Raw genomic sequence first — 23,166 nt, 5'->3', positions numbered from 1 at the left:
TCATTGCAAAGCAGCGCTACAGCTACAGACGAAGATCATCAGGCATCCACTTCAAGTTCAACCACAAATGCGTTTGATGTGCAGTTGCCACATTCTCCACAACTTCAGTTGCTGTCAGGCTCTCAAGAGGAAGCAACTCTGAATGACTTGACAAATTCACCTAACATTGGACACGCCTCAAACATTGGGATTTCTCGCCAGGTTGAACAACAATGAACTTAGCCATGAGGCTTTCAATATTCACCTGCATTCTTGTGTTTCAATGAATCATAACAGATTCAGTCAGTTTTCGTGTTATAAATGCCGAAAAAAAATTAGAAGTTCATGAAAATGTATATATCCAGGCTGCATTTTATTTCACAGGTGTTATTGCAATTCCCTTTACTCCTGATATTGTAATGACAACAGAATATGTATTAGGTATAGTAAAACAAATATAACATGGTTTATTTCGGGTGGACAGTCGATATTCGCTCCCCTCGGTATTGGAAGTTGACAAACTAGTTCCCTCAACTTCGCCTCGGGAACTACTTTGTCAACTTCCAATACCTCGGAAAGCGAATATGGAATGTCCACCCTCAAACCATGTTATTGTGTTTTATACAACACCTGAATAAATTCTCGTCATTTGATTGGTAAATTATAAACTACAATTTATTTTGATTTTAAAGATGTTGAACTACCCCTTCACGAAAATGTTTGAACCCAACGCTGTAGCGCTGGCTCTTTGGAACAATACGCGCTACGCTGAACGCGCACACCAGCATGCATTTTGCACGCAAATACCGCGTCATGGAACGAGCGCAAAGTGAAACGGTATAACGCATGGGTATAACGCATGGTCGCACCGTGCATTATACCGAATAATAATATGTCACGTGATCTACAATTCACCAATCAGATGACGGGGATTTATTCAGGTGTTGTATAATATTCAATAACATGGTTTGAGGGTGGACATTCCATATTCGCTTTCCGAGGTATTGGAAGTTGACAAAGTAGTTCCCGAGGCTTCGCCTCGTGGAATAGAACATTCAATCTGTCACCTCATGAAATTATTCTTACCATCGCACTCACAAACATTCGTTATTTGTATAATATAAGACGGAACAATACAGCGTGCAGCTTAGCGAAAACAATTTCCCACGCTCCGCCACAAGAGTGCACGACCAAGTAAGCAAGGGCGCGTTGTTTACATGCGATTCTGATCGCGCGCACGCAGCGGCAATTCATAATGTGTCATTACTGTTCCAGTCACTGATCTCTATATAAATAGAGATCTGCAGCCGATTTCACGAAACGCTAAGACGCGTCCTAGGAAGGGTAACTCGTCTTAACTCGCGACTCGTCCTAGGATCGATTTCACCAAACTTAAGACGCGTTCAACACGTCCTAACTTCCTTAGCAACGCGGCCGAACTCGTCTCAACTTAGGATCGGTCCGAGGGTCGTCTTATCTCCGCGAACACGTAAAATTTACTGAAATTTACAATGGCGCTTATGCTTCTTGCGGATCGCGAAGCTCGGCGGGCAATAAGGCGAGAAAGGTTATTCCGAGACGGGAGAAATCCAATAGACAGTCTCAATGACGAGGAAATCCTCACGAGATATAGATTCACGAGACATGGGGTATTCCAAGTTCTAGAAAGGGTTGCAGATGAATTGGAGTCCGACACCCGGGTGAGTTAATTAGCATTCAGTAAAATTTTACTAACAGACTTAGGCCTAATTTTGTAGAAAGCGGACAGAAAAATAGTAAGCAACCGTAACAGCCGGGGATGGGATCCGGGAATAAAGCCTGAATAAATTTTGGCATAAGAGAACAAATTATTCAAGTATTAGGGAATTTGTTTCATACCTAACGATTTAACCTATGAAAGCAAGGTTGTTTCAGGGAACATCTCTATATGTTCCTACATTTACGAAGCGTTTATGATTTTAAAAAAGGCCTATATACAGAAAACAATTAAACGGCCGTATAATTATTTCTCAACAATGAATTTATTCTAAACGGACATTTTTTTCTTTGCACATTAACATCCCAGTCAAAAAATGGTCAGAATAAAATCGATACATTACATTTTACATTACATTACACAAAGGCCTAGGCCCTGTTTGATAATGTTTTCAACTGTTAAAAACACACAACTAATCGGATCGTGTTCACAACTGCAAAACTAAATGGCAGATTCCGGAATTAGTTTGCTCCAAATAAGCATTTTTACAAAATACGGAGATTTGTAAAACCTTATTTATAGAAAAGTGACTTTCGTGATTTATTTTGACCATCGCGTTGGGATCCCCATACTGTTACCTTTTTAGGTTAACTTTCCGATTGAGGATTGCTAGGAAGGGATTGTAACCGGGGAGAGTGATTTAAATTAATTCCGAATGGTTCCACTAATTTAAAATAATTTGGGTGGCGCAAAAATTTTTGGTTGTCTCAACAATATCAAAATGTTTTATTTGCAACACAATTATCAGATATTTACAAAAGAATTAAAGTATAAAGAACTTGGGTATATAGAACGACGGTCAAAAGGGAATTGAAGCTGTCTAGATCTATCCAATGATCTGAAATTACAAACAATAAATGACTAATAAATTATGGGAAAGCTTTCAGATCATTAAAGACATCATTAAATTCAGAGTAATTTGGGGAAACACTGTTTTCCTTATTTTTAAATAAAAGAATACTTTTTATGAATACATACATCAGTAAGTGAAAGTTGTTACCATGTTGCCCAAATAGAAGAATTATTCGCAATTAGAAGATTTATTTGCGATGGCAACTTTACCATATAAGACTAAGAATATTGTATATACAATAGTGCAATTTTAATTCCGAAAATAGAAATGAGTTCTTCACCAAATAATGTTATAAAATAATGAAGTAAGAATATATACCATGTTCTAATAACAAATTTCTGGGGGAAAAGGGTAGGCCTATCCCGTTTTTGCAGCTCACAATCATTTTCTAAAAGGTAAACCCGTGTTCTGCACGGAAAATTTTTCGAAATGTTACCCCGATTTAATTTTAAAAACTTGACATTTGAAATATAAATATTCCCCATAGTACTTATGATAAGTCCCAATTTCTGAATCATTGAGCGGTCATACCGATTCGGAAATATTTTGAATTTGTAGGATTGTCTGGGTGCATTTTAGTGAAATTTCAAACGTACGTCGAACTAGAGCAACAAGTATAGAATAGTATTCTTCGCGAACATTCTACAAAATAATTTGTATTTTCAAAAACGCTTTTCATATAGTTAACAATTAAATAAAAAAATCTATGAAAGGGCAAGCAATAATGGCATTGTTTCGTTTCAATATTTTAATCCTTATAAAGAGGAGCAATGCAATATCGCCACTGATGCAACTGCTCACTACCCTGCGGTTCTTCGGTACCGGTGCCTTCTACACCGTTGAAGGTGATCTCCATGATGTCAGCGTCCCGTCCGTCTGTCGCATCGTTCACCGGGTTGCCAACTCCCTCGCAAGATTGACCGATCGCCACATACGATTTCCTGTCGACATACAAGATGTGATGAAGACCAAGCAAGGGTTTTTCGACAAGGCAGGCTTTCCCGGGGTAGTTGGTGCGATAGACTGCACCCACGTACGACTGTACGGAGCACCACTCGGTGATGACGAGCCTCTGCATGTAAACAGAAAAGGTTATCACAGCATTAATGTTCAAGCTGTGTGCAATGCGTCATTTAAGATGACGAATGTCGCCGCACGATGGCCAGGCAGCACCCACGACAGTGCGGTTTTGCACGGGAGCCTTCTCGGAGAAATGTTCGAGAATGGAAGGTTTGTACTAGAAGCTTTAGGCACCTTTGAGAATGAAATAAAGTATGCACGAGTGGTGACCATAATAGGAATCTTTGGAAGTAAAAAATGCAAACAATTCTGTGTAACAAATTTGAAGAAACACGCCATCGGATTTGAACTGTTTACTAGAAACATCAATGATACATAATGATAGGCTCTGATAATATTCAATAAATACATTTAATAAAAAAATCCCCTTAATTTTCAGACTCCAAGGAACGCTGATAGGCGATACCGGCTACGCCCTACGACCGTGGCTGATGACACCTGTCGCTGAACCGACAACAAACGCCGAGAGACGCTACAACAGGTACTTTTATCATTTATAATTATTTGAGACTTGAGTGATTTTTTCCAACTTTCACTCGGGAGGTAACACACTGAGTAAACAGTGTTTAAACGTCGGTGAAGGGCAAAACCTTATTTGATTTATTTGAGACTTGCAGCCAATAAATAATGTACACAGCAAAGAGAAAACAACAAGTAAGGATTCAAACTGTATCAATACATTTAATTCAATTCAACAAAACGTTTGTTTTTTATTGTTATATGTATATTCATGAAATCTGCAAAAACAAATTCAAAACTGGGTACTGCTCGACTTGAGCGATAAATATTGAAAAATGAAAGAAAAGTTTTGCGAATTTCGTAAGAAAGTATGTACACAAACATTACGGATATACATGTAAGGAGGTTAGGAAGGTGATATTTTCTTTATTCGATGCTGTTAATCTAGTGTTCCACCCAACTGATGTTTCATCAGAAAATAGTTCAGTTGGTCAGGCTATTTTTTCAATTTTTGAAACGTTCATGTATGGCACAAAGAGAAATCTATTTACAGCTGATGTTTCATCAGAAAATATTTCAGTTGGTCAGGCTATTTTTTAATTTTTGAAACGTTCATGTATGGCACAAAGAGAAATCTATTTACAGCATGGTTTTAAACAAGACAAACTGAACAACGTATAAAAAAAATAAACCTATTATTTCTTCTTTTTATTGCAGGAGCCACAGAAGAACAAGAGTGACAATTGAACAGGTTTTCGGTCAACTGAAATGCAAATTTCCCTGTTTGTCACTCGGGCTCCGTGTCGCCCCCCGTAGAGCCTGTCAGATCATCAAGGCCTGTTGTGTGCTGCATAACATTGCCAAAGAATTGAGGGAGCCGGAGATAGAGGGAGAGCTGAGAGAGGATGAGGGAAACGATGACATACCCTATGATGGGCACATCCAAGATGGTACGATACAGAGGAACAGAATAATTAATGCATACTTTTGAATACTTTTTATCAATCCCACTTGTTGTTTTACAATTTATCAATCCCTCTATGTTGCATAAATATTTACAGGTTGTTGTTTCCAGTACCAATGAACCCTTATGTTTTTCCAATCCATTCTAATACAGAGTTCCAGTAGAGTAAATCCATTTTATTGATGTCACCAAGTAGCAATCAATTGAAACTGAAAACAGAACCATCCAACATATAATTTAACTGTAAGATTTGTTCATTTATCTTGGTATTTTGGTAACCTATTTTATGTATTAAAATTTCAGCAATCCTACTCACAATGTTTACAGGCACTGAAAATGCTTGTGAATAAGTTTTTACACATTAGAGATGTCGAGTTAATTTTGCACGTTTTTCAAGCCTATAATTAGTTTCTTCAAAATATCTTCATGCAACACAATAGGATTGAATGGATTTAATTCTTTAACTACTTGACAATTTCTTCATAAGTTTCAGTTTAATGATTCTTTAGACCTAAATAATTATAGGGCTCATGCAATGTAACTTGTTTTTATGCAATCCTTCAAAATGCACATTTGTATCCCCTTAAACCTTATATTTAACTTTTGTTTGCCATTTCTAAGGGCATTTTGGTGCCTTTTGATTTTGAGGCTCATACAAATTGCCACATAAAAGCAAAAGTATAATGTCATTTCAGGCAGAGACCTTAATGTTGCATCTAGATCAGCACCAACAGGTGCCCGAATTTGGATACTTTGCTGTTGTAAATTCCTTTTCTGTGGTGGTCCATTGTTGCGTCAGCAAGACAATGAGCAAATTTATCTCAAAGATGTTTCCAATATGCAAATATTTGGGTTCATAATTTGAACAGAACATCCTTCAACTGACAAGTGTCTTCCTGAAATGGCATTATGACAACAGCGCCCTCAGTTGGCCGGAAAAGCTTGGAACATTTTAAATGTTTAAAGAAGTGCAGTTTTCAACAAAATAACCAAAAAGGGATGTCAAATAGTTTTTCTCTTGCCAGTGATATTATATCTTCATGACGATGACGGGGCTACTGTGCAGTGAACTGAGAATGTGGATCGCGACGCTGCTTGACCGGCAATGATAGATGTGAATGTAGCAGAAAGTTGCACAAAATATGTACCTGACAAAAATGCATTGTAATTTTCATGAGCCCTTTAATTAGTTTGATCCCTCAGCAACAGGTTAGAAAGGAACAGTTGGAAGTTGTGGCTGATTTCACCCAGTGAACCTGAAATCTGCCTACTTCCAGCTGCTCCTTAGCAACCTGAAGTCTCTCATGTTCCAGCGCCAGTTTCTGTTTCTCTATCTCCAAGATGGAGTCCACCTTTGTAGTTTTTGTTGTCACTTCCTCTGATTCCTGAACAATTCCTGGATGTGGATGATGTGCTTCCTCTGATGGAGGGGCCGGGTTGGACTCAGCAGGTGCGACTTCACCTAGACTGATGGCTTTAAACAAACAAAACAAAAACAAAACAAAAATGTTTGCTTAAAACTGAATAACATTCATTAAATCAAGAGTCGTTACTAATTGCCAGGAAATATTGAATTACTGTACATACTTTTTCTTTTGTGTAAATAGTTTTGATACAATGTCATTTGTTTGTATTTTCACTGCACAAAAATTTCCTTCAGTGCTGAATTAAACCTAAGTTAATATTACTTGAACAATTTCAGATTCCAAGAGCATTGCCTCTGTGACTTGTATTACTAGGACTCGAGCCAGATTTTTTTTTAAATTGTATGTATTTCCAGTTCATTAAATTAGAGAAAAGCTGTGAAAAATGGAAACATTTACAATGAGAAGTTTTAGCAGTACCTCAATTTTTTTCCCAAACAACTTTTAAAGGCGACTCGCAACTCGGACTCGACCGGAGTCTCTTGTGACTCGGACTCGACCTGCAAGACTTGGGACTTGAGCAGTCCCCTGAAAGCTTGTTTTCCTTTAAAATTGCATCACACGGCCTCCATTTTGTTTTACATTTTAACGAATTTCGACTGAAGATCCAACGACTCTTTGTTGAATATCAAACGACTATTTCAGGCATGCAACTGGGAAATCTCAAAAAAAAAGGAAATTCAAATTTTCCCAGACTTTGTACAGTGTTTTTCTATTTTCAATGGCACACATGTGAAGTAAAAAAAGGGGAAATCAGCTGAACCGAGGAAAAGTTGCATGCCTGCTATTTACTGTACACTGATTAAATACATAAAATAGTCACCAAGTTGTGCTATAAATACACCTTCGACGCGTCACACTTACGACATGTTTTGTGAAATGGATCGCAGGACGCGTTGCAGCAGACGCATCGTAGAGATACGGCACGTCGCAAGCACTGCGATGCATCGTAAGTTATGATGACCTTCATGAAATCGAATGCTTGTATGACTGCACACTAATCAAAACTACTTACTATTTGCCACCATGTCTAGCATCAATTCATCAGCTGTGCTGTCCTCAACTGGTATTGCAGCTGCTGGGTCAGACTCACCATCATCCGCCGACAGGATGCCATCCTTGGCAACTGGTGCAAGTGCATCTAGCACGACTTCGAATGTTGGATTCAGATCCGGTTTTTCTCCTCCACCTTCATAAAAAAAGGAGAAAATCTAGACTTGTAATCATCATGAAACAAATGATGGAAGGGGGAAAAAATACTTTTCATAGAAAAATGTATTAAATTTAATTAAGTTCTAGAATTAAGAAAGCAAAAATTTCCCCTTCAGGCTTTGTATGTTAAACTTCGAAGAAAACCACATGAATGAAGATCCCTTTTTAATTGAAATTTGTATTTTGTCTAAGTTGGAAAGTTTTAGATTCTTTTTGTTTGAACGATTAAAAATGTTAACACCACATGCTTAGTATTATTTGGAAAAAAAGCCAACAATGATGCACATCCAACTTTTTTTAAACGTTATTAGAAACGGCAGTGTTGTTTGGCCTTAACCTTATATTGAGCTGTGACAAACATATATCCATTGCCCATTGAACATCTATTTCACTTCGTCAGATGCCGATGTTGCAAGTACAATGGACCAATTGTACAATTTCCCCTCGACCTTCATAACAGTTTACTGCCATGTTAAGTTATTTTATGTGAGAGGCCTAGCGAGGTCTATAGAAAATTACAAAAGGATGACTATTGGGGTCGAGACTGCATGAAATGAAAAGGAAAGCATGTATTATCCCGTCGCCACTTCTTTGTTTGTGTACAAAGTCTATGGAGAGTTGAGTGCATTTTCAACATATTTTTTTAACGAAATTGGAAATGTCTTCTAGGGCAAAATTCATGCCTATTCAACAGTTTTGCAAGGACTGATCTTCATTGAATAATATGCAATGAAAAAGTGGCGTCAGGATGAAACATTCTTTCTGTAACTGATCCATGGTGTGAGGGCAACATGTACACAGACAATCACAAAACAAATGTACAAACTATGATGTAGGACAATCGCCCCCCCCCCAAAAAAAATATGAATAAATAAATGAAACAAATAAATACAAATTAAAAATAAAATATTAAATAAATGTTTGTTTAACTAAATGAGCTTACCCGTTCTGTTACATTCTCTATGGTATGACCGTGCTTGACTGGTGATGGTTTGCCACTTCTTTCTAACTTTTTTCCATGGTCGATCGACCCCTCCATTTTCCACCAATACTCTCCCTGCCATTTTCCAGTAGTGGATTTTAACCTTTTCCACATTGGCTGTGGATTTGCTGCTCGTGCCCATCAGCTGGTGCTTGTAGGCCCGCACAAATTCGCTCAACACTTTGATTTCTTCGTGAGACCAATTACTGGCCCTAGACCTCCCCGTCCCCCCACTTTCGTTGACGTTCATGCTGCTGCACGTTGCCGTTGGCTCCATGTGTACGTACACAAGTACACGGTACACCACAGACGCATTCGATGTTGCGACTCAAAATGCGTTTTTACAACCCCCAAAAATGACCTCGTTGTGTAACTTGTACAATGCAAAGAACCAAAATTGACCAATTTCCCTAGTTACATATATACTTACGTGTTAAACGAGCTAGCAGACGTTTTTTTTAGCAGACGAATTTTTCACTCCAAAACAACCGCCAATCAGCCATCTTGATTTTACTGCAAGCGCGTGTACATTTCCGACGGCTGTTGCATGAAAATGCCGAAGTTGCATAAAAATGCCAAATCGAACATGATACAGCCGTAGCACGCAAAAGGTCATCCTCGTTCAATAATTAGCGGTTTGTAAAACTGTATTTCGGATGCGTCTTCCTTAAGATGCGTTTGGTGAAATCGATCTGTGGACGCGTCTTAGCTAGGATCGATCTTAGAGGGGGGACCCGTCCTAAGTCCTAAGATAAGTTGTAAGATAAGACGAGTTTCGTGAAATCGGCTGCTGGGGCCGTATTCACAAAACAACTTAAGTCATAAAAAAGTAAGCACCCCACTTAAATATGCAACTTAGTCGTGTCTTAATATTTAAGCCGTATTCACAAAGCAATTTCACTTAGTGCCCCACTTATTTTCATGACTTAAGTCTAAGCGTGCTCGGACCAGTCTTAGCGTACTTAAGCGCCCCGCTTAGGTGTCATGGCGGCTTTTTTACGTGCCGTGCACAACCGAAATTTTCACGAAAGAATTCTTCGGAGAGAGCGAGTATTTCGCGAAAGGTGAAACCCCTTGGCAGAGTTCACCGACGAAGAACTTTACTCGCGTTATAGGTTTGATAGAAACGGTGTTTTGTTTATAACCGACCTCATAAGGGAAGAAATTGAATCGCCAACCGAGAGAAGCTGCGCCATTCTTCCCGAAATAAAGGTATTGACAGCGCTGCAATTTTACGCCTGCGGAACATTTCAACGGACAGTAGGGGATACAATAAGAATTTTTCAACCTTCAGTGTCTCGAATAATTAATCTTGTGTCCTCGAGCCTTTCCAGGAGGTTGGGGGATTTCATAAAGTGGCCTGCAGCTGCAGATATTCAGAGGTTTTTTTTTACCATCGCAGGTTTTCCTGGCATAGTTGGTATTACTGACGGGACTCACATCCGCATCACAGCACCAAACGCCCATGAAGTACAATTCGTAAATAGGAAAAACTACCACTCAATAAACCAGGGGTGTGAGTGACCACTGATAAAAATAACTGAAAACAGCTGAACAAGGTGTAAAAAAGCTGAATTTTGGAAATCTCCTTTACTTTTGTACACAGCAAGTGAGGGGAAAAAGCTGAAATCCAAAACAAAAAAAGCTGAAATCAGCTAAAAAGCTGAGATTTCACACCCCTGATAAACGTTCAAGTTGTTGTGGACAACAAATGTAATTTCACTCAACTAAATGCCAAATGGCCAGGGAGTACTCACGACTCCAGGGTGCTCAGAGAGAGCTCATTAGCCAATGTTTTTGAACGAGGGCAGGGCGAAAATGAAGAAGTTTACCTGTTAGGCGACACGGGTTATCCCTCAAAACCATGGCTGCTCACACCGTTCCTTCAACCAGGCAATCGCCCTGAAGCACGTTACAACGGAGCTCACAGGTTAGTCATTATTTTCTTTTTTCTTATTCCCAAAGTTGTTTAATTCGAAGTGCTACTATAATTATGAACTGGGCTTTTTTTTCTGTCCACGCAGTTGTGATGATCAGTTTTTACGTTTTCAAACAATAACAATTCTCGAAGTCTGGTTGAACGAACCATCGGTCAATGGAAGCGACGGTTCCACTGCCTGCACGGTGAAATAAGACTGTCACCGGAACGTACGTGCAGGGTAATTGCAGCGTGTGCAGTACTCCACAACATCGCAAAGCAACAAGGCTTCCCGGACATTGATGAGGACGATCCGATGGATGACCCTCCAAATCCACAGCCAGACCAACCAGCACAGCTGCATGACAACGGCGACCTTGTCCGAAATCATGTAGTCCACACATATTTTCAGTGAGTTGGGGTATTAAAAGTTTGAGTGATGATGTATGTCAGAGTCGAGTCGAGTCGTATGCCGAAGCATGATGTTCACGTACAGAGTCGTATATGCCGCAGCTAGCTATAAAACTTACTACTACTACGCTCACAAACTTGTTACTTTTCACATGACTAGTGTATATTGTACTAGATCCTAACAAGTAGGCCAAGTTCATGAAACAATTATTTGCATAATATTGATACAACAATTTACCACCTGAACCGCGGTGCACTGAAAAAAATCAATAAAGTCTTACAAAAAAAATAAACATCGTTTTTTTTTGTTGGGAACTTCCGACCAAATAGATACACAATCGGTGACCACCTTGTACGAACTGTCAGAGAACACAATAATCACCTCCCCTTGCAGCCCCTTAGCAAAACGAAATAAACGTGCTGATTTTGTGACATTTTGTTTTTTGCAATCACCTTCAATCACCTTTAAAAAATGATATGAAACAATGAATGAAACAACTTTAAAGCAGAAATAAATTTAATCAGTGCAAGTACAAGTTAAAAAGCCATCTTTAAAAAAAAAAAAAAACAGGACAAAGTTTTTTTTTAAATGTAGGTTAAACTTGTCAATTAATATTAATAATGATCAAACCGGCTCATTATTTTGGCATGATCATAGTAATTGAAGGCCAAAATAATGAGCAATCGCGTTTGAGTATACAAAACAATTTTCTTGGCGTAAAATTGATGATAAAACTAAACGCTAATACAGTCTGTAGCGTTGTAAACATGGGATAGTGTAGATAATATTTCTTTCTTGTTAATTTTATTTTGAAAATCATTAATAAATAATCGATAACGCAGACGAACTTTCCACAAATCTTACAAAAAATACTGAGTACAGTGTATTAACTTTTAGGCAGTGGATATTTTGGCGGAGACGGCAAACTTGTAGTAGACGCTAGTTTGCCGGAGGTCGTCTCTGATTGGTTAATATATACTTACGTCACAGCGGTCGCACCGGCAATTTGGAAGTAAACGTTAGTTTGCCGGAGGTCGTCTTTGCCAATGCATATGCAAATAATGAGGAGAAGACACTGGCTATATGATAATCCAGAGGTTGTCCGTGATTGACGACAATATGAATACGTCACGTACATGGATATGGTATAATCTTCCGCAAAATGTTGTGTATGTAAAATTTTGCAGATCCTACTAGACTTAGACACAGTGCAGAGGCGAAATGAGGAAACTAACCGCGTGTGGCGCCTAGCGCACGGCACCCAGACTGATTGCCAGACTTTATCCGTTTAACATGTACAATCATAGGACGTACGTGGACGCATGTTCCGGCCGTGTCACGCACGGCATGTGTGGAACCGTTTTTGCCGGCGCCCGTGCTAAGCGCTTATGCGGGCCAAGCTTTTCAGATATTGTCTGCCGTGGTCGAATGGCCGGCGGCGTGGTGGCATGGCCCACCCACAGCGCGCATGCAGTGGGGGGGGGGGGGGGGGGGGGGGGCCTTTTGGGGTTTGTGAATTTTTAAACTTTGTTTGGAGAGAAAAAAAAAAATCTGATTCAAAAATTAGGTTATATTTCATTTAACGGGGATTCCTGATTTTAAATTCAAATTTTTAATAGGTTTCAAAAATTTAGAAATGGAAGTGTAAACAGAATTTGTAAACATAATTTTAGCTACCGATTTGGAAACTTTCGAAATGCAAACACTGATTTACTAATGCCATTGATTTTGTTGCATGATTCTCTTTTCAGCGATACCAAAATTGTACAATACGAGGTTTCAAATTTTTTTCACATCATAACCTGATGACTTTTGTTAGTTTCTTTAAAAAAAAAAATATTTCTTTCAAAGTCGCGTTTTACTTATATATATATATATATATATATATATTTGTATTATTATTAAAACTAATGAAAGGTATCTTCCATTATTGTAAATGGGTAAATAGGCACTATCACAAGGAGGGGACTACAACAGTTCGATGTTCACCAATACAAATACATGTTGTTTATTGGTACTATTTTCTCAGCACAAAGATGCAAGATTTGAAACAAGCAATAAAACGTTTTACAAAGTACATTTATCTGAAATCACTATAAGGCAAGCCTTATATTAATGTGTCTACAAATGCACGACCCAAAAAAATGAACTATACCCAGCAGGCATTTTTGGTCGGTTTAACGTCCAAGCGACGTTTGATTCTGACCAATACTGACGTTGGATTTTGGTCCTTTTATAATTGATTATGAAAGTCAGTTAGACGTCGAAATCTGATCAAATAATAACGTCTGTTTATGGTCGAGTTGTGACGTCAATCCTACTGGTTTTATTGACGTTAAACTGACGTCAGATTTCATGGTCAGATTTTGGTCATTTGATGATTGATTTTGTAAGTTATTTAGACGTTGAAATCTGACCAAATAATAACGTCTGTTTATGGTCGAGTTGTGCGTCAATCCTACTGATTTGATTGACGTTAAACTGACGTCAGATTTCATGGTCAGATTTTGGTCATCTAATGATTGATTTTGTAAGTTATTTAGACGTTGAAATCTGACCAAATAATAACGTCTGTTTATGGTCGGGTTGTGACGTCAATCCTACTGGTTTGATTGACGTTAATCTGACGTCTGATTTCATGGTCAGATTTTGGTCATTTTATAATTGATTTTGAAAGTTTTTTAGACGTTGAAAACATGACCAAAATCTAACATCCGTATATGGTCAAATCATGACGTCAGTCTGACCATGATTAACTGGTTAAATGGACGTCGACAGGACGTCAGATTCTTTGTTGAATTTAGGTCAGTTAATGGATGAAAGTGTAATTTATTTAGACATCTAAAACACAGACATGAGATCTAATCTCTTTTTTGAATATGTGTGGAGGTAGAAGACATCAGGCCGTCGATCTTGATGTTTTCTCTGATGATTGTTGACACGTATGGTAGGGCTTGGGTAGTATGTTTCTTCTCCATCAATTGCAAAGAGCAGAGATGAGCTGGAAAATTAAAAGGAGATGAATGAAATTGTGAATTTTCTTGAATACCAACACATTCAAAAATATTTTTTTGTGACTCGTAAATAATTAAAACAAAATAGATTCTTTATGTAAGCCAATTTAAGTGCAGCGGCAAATTTATTTTCAGAGATCCGAAGAAAACAATTATTCTTATGAAGAAGACATGCATATTTTAAGTATACTGGGCAGTTCCATGCGATTCCAAGAAAATGAACAAAACTTAAAAATTCGAAGAATATAAAAATTTTAAAAACTGCAAGCATCACAAGGTCCTCATTTGAGTTAGTGCGGTAGTGAGATTTGGAATATTTAAGTGATCGATCAACATAGTGTAGGAAATATGTCTCATGTTGAGATGTGCGTTAAATGACAGCAGTTTTAGGCTTAAATGCAGCTTGGACATGATGATGGAAGGCGGGAAGAACATGCATGACTGCTGATTAGCTTAGATAGTCTAGATTTCAATGCACCGTAAGTGTAACTTTGAATTTGAAATAAGAATTGACAATAGCATCAAACATTAACAACTTTCAACAATGAGAAGTTGAAGTATTTTTCCATTGAATTTTTATGTTATACAAGTAAGTAGGCCTACAGAAGGGAACCCATTGTACATATCACTGTCAGGATAACATTTCAAGACTACTCGATCCCGTCCTTAAAAGAAATTTCAAATCCCTAACTCGGAAACAATCGCATTAGAAACTTACCGTTTTTCAGACCGGTACATTGCAAAAGCCGACCATATTGTACGCCTGCGTACTAATCTTGATAATTGCAGTTCAATCGAATCTTGTGCTTGTCCCATACATCCTGATGTCGTATCTTGACTTGAAGTTAAGATTAGCAGGAACATGATCTTGTCATCAAGTGGCATATACTGTAGGACAATGACTGTTGCAATGTGCCCACAAAACTTCGACATTTTGACCCACCACGTCTTTTCCCGAACTGAGCTGTTTCGAAGTTGCTAGACTCGTGTAGCATTGGATGGAATGCAAGAGGTCACACACAGGGCGTAAATAATGCTCACGCACGCGCGGTGCGCGCGCGATGTTTTGGTCATTTGGCGCGCGGGGCAGGAATTTTGGCTCAGAGCCAAGACGTACGTTTGGATGTTGTATTTTGGTTTAAACCATGACATAATGACAACGTTAGATATTTTAACCATCCATCGACCAGAACTTAACGTCATTATTTGAATCGTCGAAAGGACGTTAGAAAACGGACGTAACTATGGTTGAAAACATGACCTTTAATAATGACTTCAAATATTATAACCAGCAACCGACCATAATCCAACGTCACTGTTCGAGTAGTTGAAAAAAAAATGTCAAAACCATGACATAATAACGACGTTAAATATTTTAACCATCCCCTGACCAGAACTCAACGTCGTTATTTGAGTCGTGGAAACGACGTCAGAAAACGGACGTAATATCATTGTTAAAACACAACCTAGTAACGACGTCAAATATTATAACCAGCAGCTGACCACAATAAAACCTCGCTTTTGGAGTCGTTGAAAAAAACGTCAAAAACGGACGTTATATTTTGGGGAAAACCATGACATAATAACGACGTTAAATGTTTTAACCACCCCCTGACCAGAACTCAGCGTCGTTACTTGAATCGTGGAAACGACGTTAGAAAACGGACGTAATATCTTAGATGCAAACATGGCCTCATAATAACGACTTCAAATATTATAACCAGCAGCTGACACAATAAAACCTCGATTGGAGTCGTTGAAAAAACGTCAAAAACGGACGCTATATTTTTTGTGAAAACCATGACATAATAACGACGTTAAATATTTTAACCATCCCCTGACCAGAATTCAACGTCGTTATTTGAATCGTCGAAACGACGTTAGAAAACGGACGTAATATCATGGTTAAAAACATGACCTCATAACGACTTCAAATATTGTAACCAGCAGCCGACCATAATTCAACGTCAATTTTTTAGTAGTTGAAAAAACGTAAAAAACGGACGCTGCATTTTAGTTGAAAGCATGACATATGTACGACGTCAGATATTATAACCAACGGCCAACCACAATTCAACGTCGTGTTTTGATTTGTTGAAACGACGTTAAAAAGCGAACGTCATATCTTGGTTGAAAACATGACATAATTGTGACGTCTTGAAGGGAACCATAATAATGACAATAATACAACGTTGTTTTTCAGGCCGTTGTAAAGACGTTGACAAAACAACGTCATATCATGGTTGAAACTATGTTACGTATTATTTGTGACCAAATTCCTACTACATTGTGACGTTGTTGTTATGTCAAATTCTGACGTTAAATTGTCGACACTAAAGCAACGTCTGGCAGACGTTATAATGACAACGTTTTCTTTGGTCTACCAAAACAACGTTGTTTTTCGGTTAGGAATGGTTGATCTGACGTTGCGACCATAGTACAACCGTTATACAACGTCAGTCTGACGTTTGGTGCCTGCTGGGTACTGTCAGCTGCGAAACTGAATTGAAAATAAAAGCACCAGGTGGATTTTTTTTGGCAAACTGGTTGGCTAAAAATCAAAATACAGGCACTGTATTACAATAAATTGTAGTTGAAATACAAAGTTGTGTATGAAATACCGGTATGACTTTTAAAAATGAAACCAATATCCATAACTACTTTTTGGCCAGCTGGACGTACTGTTCCTGTTTTGGCAAGCCTTCTCTTTTCCATATCAAATTGGATGGTCTCTTTTCTCACCAGTGAAGTAATCAGTTGTCATACCAATAAATTTTCTGAGTAATCCAAAACCCGAGAGATACAATCTTCCTCCTTGCTTTATGGGGAAGACTTTAACTGTAGATTTAACTTGAGAGAATATACAACATAGATGGGTTTGGGGTTAGTAGTTTATAGCAAATATTATAACACTGACTTGTTTGATGTAATTTGTTATTAGAGGATAAAAAAAAAAACAAGAAAATACTATTGTTTTCTTGTAGTCTGGTTCCCTGACTCGACTATGATGAAGTTGAGCAATTTTAGACATCTTGGAATTGTAAGGTCAGGGAACCAGTCTACCTGGCTTTGTACCCGCTCAAACGTGTATGTAATTGATTGCAAAATTTTTGAAATACCAAATAATTATTGTAAATTAGGGTCAGTATATGAAAGAAGCAAGTGTTTTGACTTTTGATCACTGTTATCCGCTGACGCGTCAAGTAAGTTTTCTTAATACTTTTTTCTTTCTTTCCTTTTGTGAAATGTTGTATATTCCCTAATAGGTCAGCATATGGGTGTTTACATAAATGTGAAGGCCAGTGGTAAAATGCACATGTTTTTTCCTTTCATGGGGCATTTCCATGTTAAAATAACCAGCTTGTTAATATTTGTGTTTTTACTTTATTGCCCAAATCACTATGTACCCACTGAAATAAAAAAAAAAAAAAATCACCACAATGCATTTTTATAATTTTGATCAAAAATTTGCCACAATTATGACATTTTTACAGCTTGTCCAATGGTGCACGGTTTTCATTCTTTCAATTGATAAATTGGGACCTTTTTAATTCTAAATGATTGATGATAACCCAAAAGTTAATATTAAACACATTGAAAACTTGACCCTAATGTCACACACTGGCCTCCACATTTATGTAAACACCCATATATGGTTTATGTACTTATTTAACACTTAGAATTACAACTTAAACAAAACCACTTTTTTGTTTTTGGAGGCTTCTTTTGTCCTGTACATGATAGGTGATACCATTCAAGGCAACCATCACATCCTATTTGCTCACAGTCTAGATCATTTTTACAGAAAGATCTAAGCCACCCCATAGTTGCTACTTTGGATGCGACAGACAGGACAGCTTTCCAGCCATCCCTGGTAAAATACTTCCTGGCCCGTTGAACTGCCCCACCTTCATCATGCCTGCATGCATGAGACACGTCCTTTGGTTTTTTCACATCCTTTTTGGTTAGCAAGTCTCCCGACATCGCACTTGCGGCAGCATGTTCGCTCACAAACCATCTCAAAACACCCGCAAAAATAGAATTAAAAAATAGCCTAATGAATTAATTTATGTTGCCAAAATATCTTAGGTTTAATAAATGCAGTGTTCAAATATAACTAATTTCAACAACAGAACTTCAAGTCTTTGAAAAAAAAAGTTGAAAAGACTCGAGTCAAAGGCTCTTTAATGATGAACTCCGTAAAGTACATGTACTTGTTGTACAAGCCTCATCTTCATCATTGCACAGATAAGGTTGTAACTTGTACTTGTAGTATGGAGTGTTATATGCTCATACCATCTGTACATGACCGGGCACTATTCCTGAACCAGACAGTGTTACACTGTCAGTGACTCCTTTAGACTCATACACCCTTTGACTGAACTTGACTCAATTCAACCTTGTTGATTTTTAAGACTTGATTCACTTAAGTCAATTACTTAGATTGGCTCAAGTAACACTAACTTGTCACAAATGCTGCATTTATGAACGTAACAGTTCACGTTTAACATAAATGTAGCTTAACAGCAGTTTGAGGGTCCAAACTAAAAATGAGAAAAAGACTTAATTACATTTGTCTTAGTCGTCTGGTCTTTTTTGTGAAAACTGCACAGGCTTTGATGTCTTGCTGTTCTTGGTCTTTCTGCATGGCAACCCGATTGCAGTTACTTGAGCTCCTTTAGGCCTGCCCTTGATGCTCATTTTCGGTGGCAATGCTATCACTGGTAACTAATCAAGTTTGGGGGAAAAATTAGAAGGTCAATTGCAAATACAGGCCATTGATCAAGACCACAAATCGTTTACATTCGTTTTTCATTGCATATTCTTTGAAATGCAATTGTACTTTGGTGCCATTTTGCATTCGGTAAGTTTCAGCTTTTGTAAGTTGCTGGTACAATAACAACAAAATGATTATGTGCTCCGCCCGGTGCTCCGCCCGGTGCTCCGCCCGGTGCTCCGCCCGGTGCTCCGCCCGGTGCTCCGCCCGGTGCTCCGCCCGGTGCTCCGCCCGGTGCTCCGCCCGGTGCTCCGCCCGGTGCTCCGCCCGGTGCTCCGCCCGGTGCTCCGCCCGGTGCTCCGCCCGGTGCTCCGCCCGGTGCTCCGCCCGGTGCTCCGCCCGGTGCTCCGCCCGGTGCTCCGCCCGGTGCTCCGCCCGGTGCTCCGCCCGGTACGCCACTTGGTGCGCCAACTGGTGCTCCAACTTGTGCCTCACTTGGTGCTCCATCCAGAACTGCACCCGGTGTTCCATTGTGTGCTCCACTTGGTGCTCCATCCAAAACTCCACCCGGTGTTCCACTCGGTACACCACCTGGTGCCCCAACCTGTGCCTCATTTGGTGTTCCATCCGGTACTCCACCCGTTGCAGCACTTGCTGCTCCATCCCGTGCTCCATCCAGTATTCTACCTGGTGCTCCACTTGGACATGATCTTCCACTTGATGCAGCTGCACTGGTACGTGGCCTTTTACATGGAGCTGGGCTATGGTAGGCCTAAGCGTTTTCTTTCTTTTGGCAGGTGCTGGTGCAGTGATGAACAGCTCTGGTCGATAAGTCGGTGGGGGCTGTTCATAAACAAAATAAATTAAAAAAGAAAATCATAAATAAATGACAATAAACAGATACATCAAAGAAAAGAAGTGTAGTGTTTACAAAATCACATTAGTTATGTGCTTGTCCTAAATCCAATTGGCAATGTTTGATGCACATTATGTGGTAACACAGTGACTTACCAGCAAGCATGTCCTTGTGTTTTGGGTCGTTTCACTTGGAGATTCAGGATCAACAGTGAGTACAGGAGCTTGATCAGTCACGGGTTGCCGTTGTCGACTTGGATTTGTCGTTTCCTTTGCAATAAATCAATAAATTATTCATGTTACATGTTTAAAACAATAGGGTTTTGAAGAATTTGTTTTTTCTTTACTTAAATAATGTAAATGCGTAAGAAAACTATAAATATTACTTGAGAATACTGGAATGTATGAAACAGGTAAATATTTATAAGCATTACCATTAATTAAAACCAATAATTTGCTTCAATGAACAAGAATTAGGTAAAAATAAAAACACAGTATAGAAAACCTTCACATCGTTGAATATACATTGTGGAGTGTGCTGCTCCCTGTTAATCCTGTAAAATTATGCAAAACCTAAATAGCTACATGTAGCAACTTAAATTTAAAAAAAAATTTTTTTTATTCAAACGACCCATTATGTTGTGTCTTGTTACCTGATCGATTCGTGATACTCCTGCTTGGCTATCTTCCTCCCAGAGTTTCACCAGATCAGACAAAACTGCCATACGCTGCTCATATTTAGACATTGATCCTTCACTGGCTAGAGTAGCTAGCTGCTGAGCCACTGAAAAGGCACTTTTATACTTCTGTGACTGGGACAGAACATGTCGTCGGCCAAGAACTGTCACTGGTGGCTCAGCTCCTGCTTCGTTGACTGTACAAGGAGGGGCTAAACTGTGACCTGTATAGAACTCTAGTTTCCAGCGTTGTGCAACTTCTTCGACAGTGAATAGATCCAAGTTGTTCTTGGCCCGGAATGCAAATATATGCCTGCAAGGAAGTCTGTTGTAGACCACAAATTTGCATGTACATGTGTTCTCTGTCACTCGTGCCGTACCACATGATGTTTGTATGTCCATGCTAGTTGATGCAATGTGTGACACAGGTAATTTCACCTTACTTCTGAGTGACATTTGATTCACAACAATTCGGTAGGCATACGGAGTCAGCATCTTGATGTATCTACCCTCTGGTGAAGAAGCGGGAAACGATGATAGTGGTCGTTCATTTAGTACATTAGCGATCCGACTATCACGCTCTTGACGTAGGCAGCGAATGACTAGTTCTAGGTCATGGAAAAACGTTTTCAGATTTGTGAACCTGTCTACTACTTGCTTCAGCTTCTGGTTGATACTTTCAATTATGTTTGTTGTGTTGTTCTTGTAGTTGCAAGATTCTTTTAGTCCAACAACCCACTCTTTACGAATTTCGTTCCATGATTTTTCGATGTACTCAACCACTGGCTGAATGTTTGTGTCGCGTAGTCTTTGAAGGTTCTGAGCATATTCTGCCTCGGTTTTGGAGTAGGCCATTGCCTGTATGATTTCCAGGCAGAAGTTTTTTTCCTCAATGCGGATTCCCATCTTCTCTTAGTGGATTTCTCGTCTCATGGTCTTCAACACATGAAAAAGACAAAGCTGGAGAGCAACATCTGGCATCAACTCTTTGTATACCTTGCGCTCTGTCATGTCTTTGTTATGACAGTTTGAATACGCTCCCAAGCAGGGTTGTGCTTCTGGAATATCTCGAGCAAACATCTTAATGTATCGTGGTCTTCGCTCACTATGATGAATACAGAAATGATTTCACTTTCTCCATTGCCGTCAACGACAATCTGCAGAAACACCGGCATCCTGAGATTATTTAATTTGTAGGTCGCATCTGCCATCACTAATTCTGGGTAGTCAGCGAATTTCGTCTGCATTACAGTGTCCTGGTAATATATGGCACGCAGTGTGTCTGTATCATCTGTTACGATTTCAACAGTCGTATCTAAAAAAAAACCCAAAAAACAAGAGAGGCACAGAGAAAAAAAATGTTAAGAATAGCACAACTTTTCTTGTAGATGACAACCTACATTTGTATAGAATTCTATCCAAACATTGCCAAGTGCAGACCTGTAAGGACTCCGATAGCAAAAAAAACCCTGTTTGCCAGAGCTTCCTGGATTTGATTTCAAGTTTACTGCCATAAAGTGACACAATGAATCACACAGAAAAAGTTTTTAAAAATCCAGCAAGCTTTTGTGCAACTAATTATTGCAACATTGAGGTTCATGCCTGATATAACATCCCAGTTTTGCTCATGAAAAAAGAAAATTTAATTTACGTTAACATAAAAACAAAAAAGCCATAAAAAAACATTGAAAACAGCTTAATCAAGGCACAGGCCTTTCAAATACATGTAGCAGACAATGACATGAGAAATAGCAATGGCAGAACTTGGAACAGACCAAAATGGACTGGTGTTGCATAATGGTCTTTGTTTAACCAAAAAAGTCCTACTGAACTGAATCAAACAAAGAAAGTCACACAAGAAAGAGAAAGGTTTGGGTTCATCGTTTCTATTATTATTTGAGAATTTCCATACAAATTTTGAGAATTTGATACACCCCCAGAGAGACATTTCTTGGGACACCCTGTACAAATAGAAAAAAATAGCCAACTTACCTGGACGTTCACAAATCCCTTGTAAGATGTCTTCTAAATTTTGAGGACAACCTTTCTGTTTGGCTGAAAGGTTTTTTTATGTCACGCAGGGTTACTTTGTTTCCGTAAGTGCGGCGCACATGCTGCTGGAGGATTTTGTTATTTGGCCTTGTTGTCAAAATTTGGTTGACAACTGAACATTGCTCCTCATTCAGTCTGCGACACTTTGGCAGCAACTGGTATGTTTCGTCAGAGGATTGGTGATTGTGGTTGCAGTTTAAGCTGTGTACCACTAGTTTCTGTGCGTCTCTTGAGGCACGGAAAACAACAAATGCTGCACATCCAATCCGAAAAGTACTGTTAATAGAATAGAACTAATACAAAACAAAAAAGTAAATAAAAAAGGGAACACAAAATGTTTTAAAAGAAAAGAAAAGAAATACGGCCTACTGCAAGCAAAACTTGCTTATTATACATCTCTTGGCCCTGCACATTTGACCTCTACATTACCTTTGACCTGAAATATCACAGGTCATCCCAGGTCTTGACTTTTTCATATGACTGCACTTGTTTTTGTTGTTTCAAATAATTTTACCTCCATGCAAATATCTGTCCCCTTATTAATCTTGAATTCATGAACATGAATTGGATTGAATTGAATTTGTTCCCCGATGGATTGGTGACATTTATGCAGCCTTTTCTTTTAAATAAAAAAATAAAAAATTATTTCAATCATTCCAACTGATACTTGGAAGGTGGGTTCCTCTCAATATTCCCCCAAAATTAGGACTTCCCCGTGTTTCCTTCAGGTGAAATTTGTCTCTTATAAAAAATAATTTGTCAACTGAAAAAAATTGACAACTGAAAAAGGGGTAATCCTTAGTCGTGGCAAA

At 38.8% G+C, this 23,166-nt stretch overlaps 3 protein-coding genes across 4 annotated transcripts; 2 read left to right on the top strand and 1 right to left on the bottom strand.

Annotated features, from left to right (window-relative positions):
• The first annotated feature begins 1,603 nt into the window (after positions 1-1,603).
• On the top strand, positions 1,604-5,308 carry LOC119733643 (putative nuclease HARBI1). 2 transcript variants are annotated; one of them, XM_038207046.1, is made up of 4 exons: positions 1,604-1,679; positions 3,352-3,818; positions 4,048-4,149; positions 4,845-5,308. In XM_038207046.1, the coding sequence occupies exons 2-4, from the start codon at positions 3,376-3,378 to the stop codon at positions 5,116-5,118; spliced, it is 819 nt and encodes a 272-aa protein (XP_038062974.1). In that variant the 5' UTR covers positions 1,604-1,679; positions 3,352-3,375; the 3' UTR covers positions 5,119-5,308. The 2 variants fall into 2 exon arrangements, with proteins under 2 accessions (XP_038062974.1, XP_038062973.1); XM_038207045.1 differs by lacking the exon at positions 1,604-1,679 and having other exon boundaries at positions 2,793-3,818.
• Positions 5,309-7,541: 2,233 nt separating this feature from the next.
• LOC119733874 (putative nuclease HARBI1) lies at positions 7,542-12,331 on the top strand. Its single transcript, XM_038207239.1, has 5 exons — positions 7,542-7,597; positions 10,044-10,225; positions 10,405-10,639; positions 10,781-11,018; positions 12,227-12,331. Exons 1-5 carry the CDS (start codon positions 7,542-7,544, stop codon positions 12,329-12,331), a joined length of 816 nt encoding a protein of 271 aa, XP_038063167.1.
• Positions 12,332-18,631: 6,300 nt separating this feature from the next.
• LOC119733873 lies at positions 18,632-21,675 on the bottom strand. The gene is made up of 4 exons (XM_038207238.1): positions 20,279-21,675; positions 19,782-19,895; positions 18,897-19,613; positions 18,632-18,781 (listed from the first exon to the last, which is right to left on the bottom strand). Exons 1-4 carry the CDS (start codon positions 21,206-21,208, stop codon positions 18,632-18,634), a joined length of 1,911 nt encoding a protein of 636 aa, XP_038063166.1. The 5' UTR covers positions 21,209-21,675.
• Positions 21,676-23,166: the final 1,491 nt, after the last annotated feature.

The sequence above is a fragment of the Patiria miniata genome, unplaced genomic scaffold, assembly GCF_015706575.1.
Source record: "Patiria miniata isolate m_02_andy unplaced genomic scaffold, ASM1570657v1 HiC_scaffold_26, whole genome shotgun sequence".
NCBI lineage: Eukaryota > Metazoa > Echinodermata > Asteroidea > Valvatida > Asterinidae > Patiria > Patiria miniata.
Note: the sequence above shows the minus strand (reverse complement) of the source record. Positions and strands in the feature narration are given on the sequence as shown.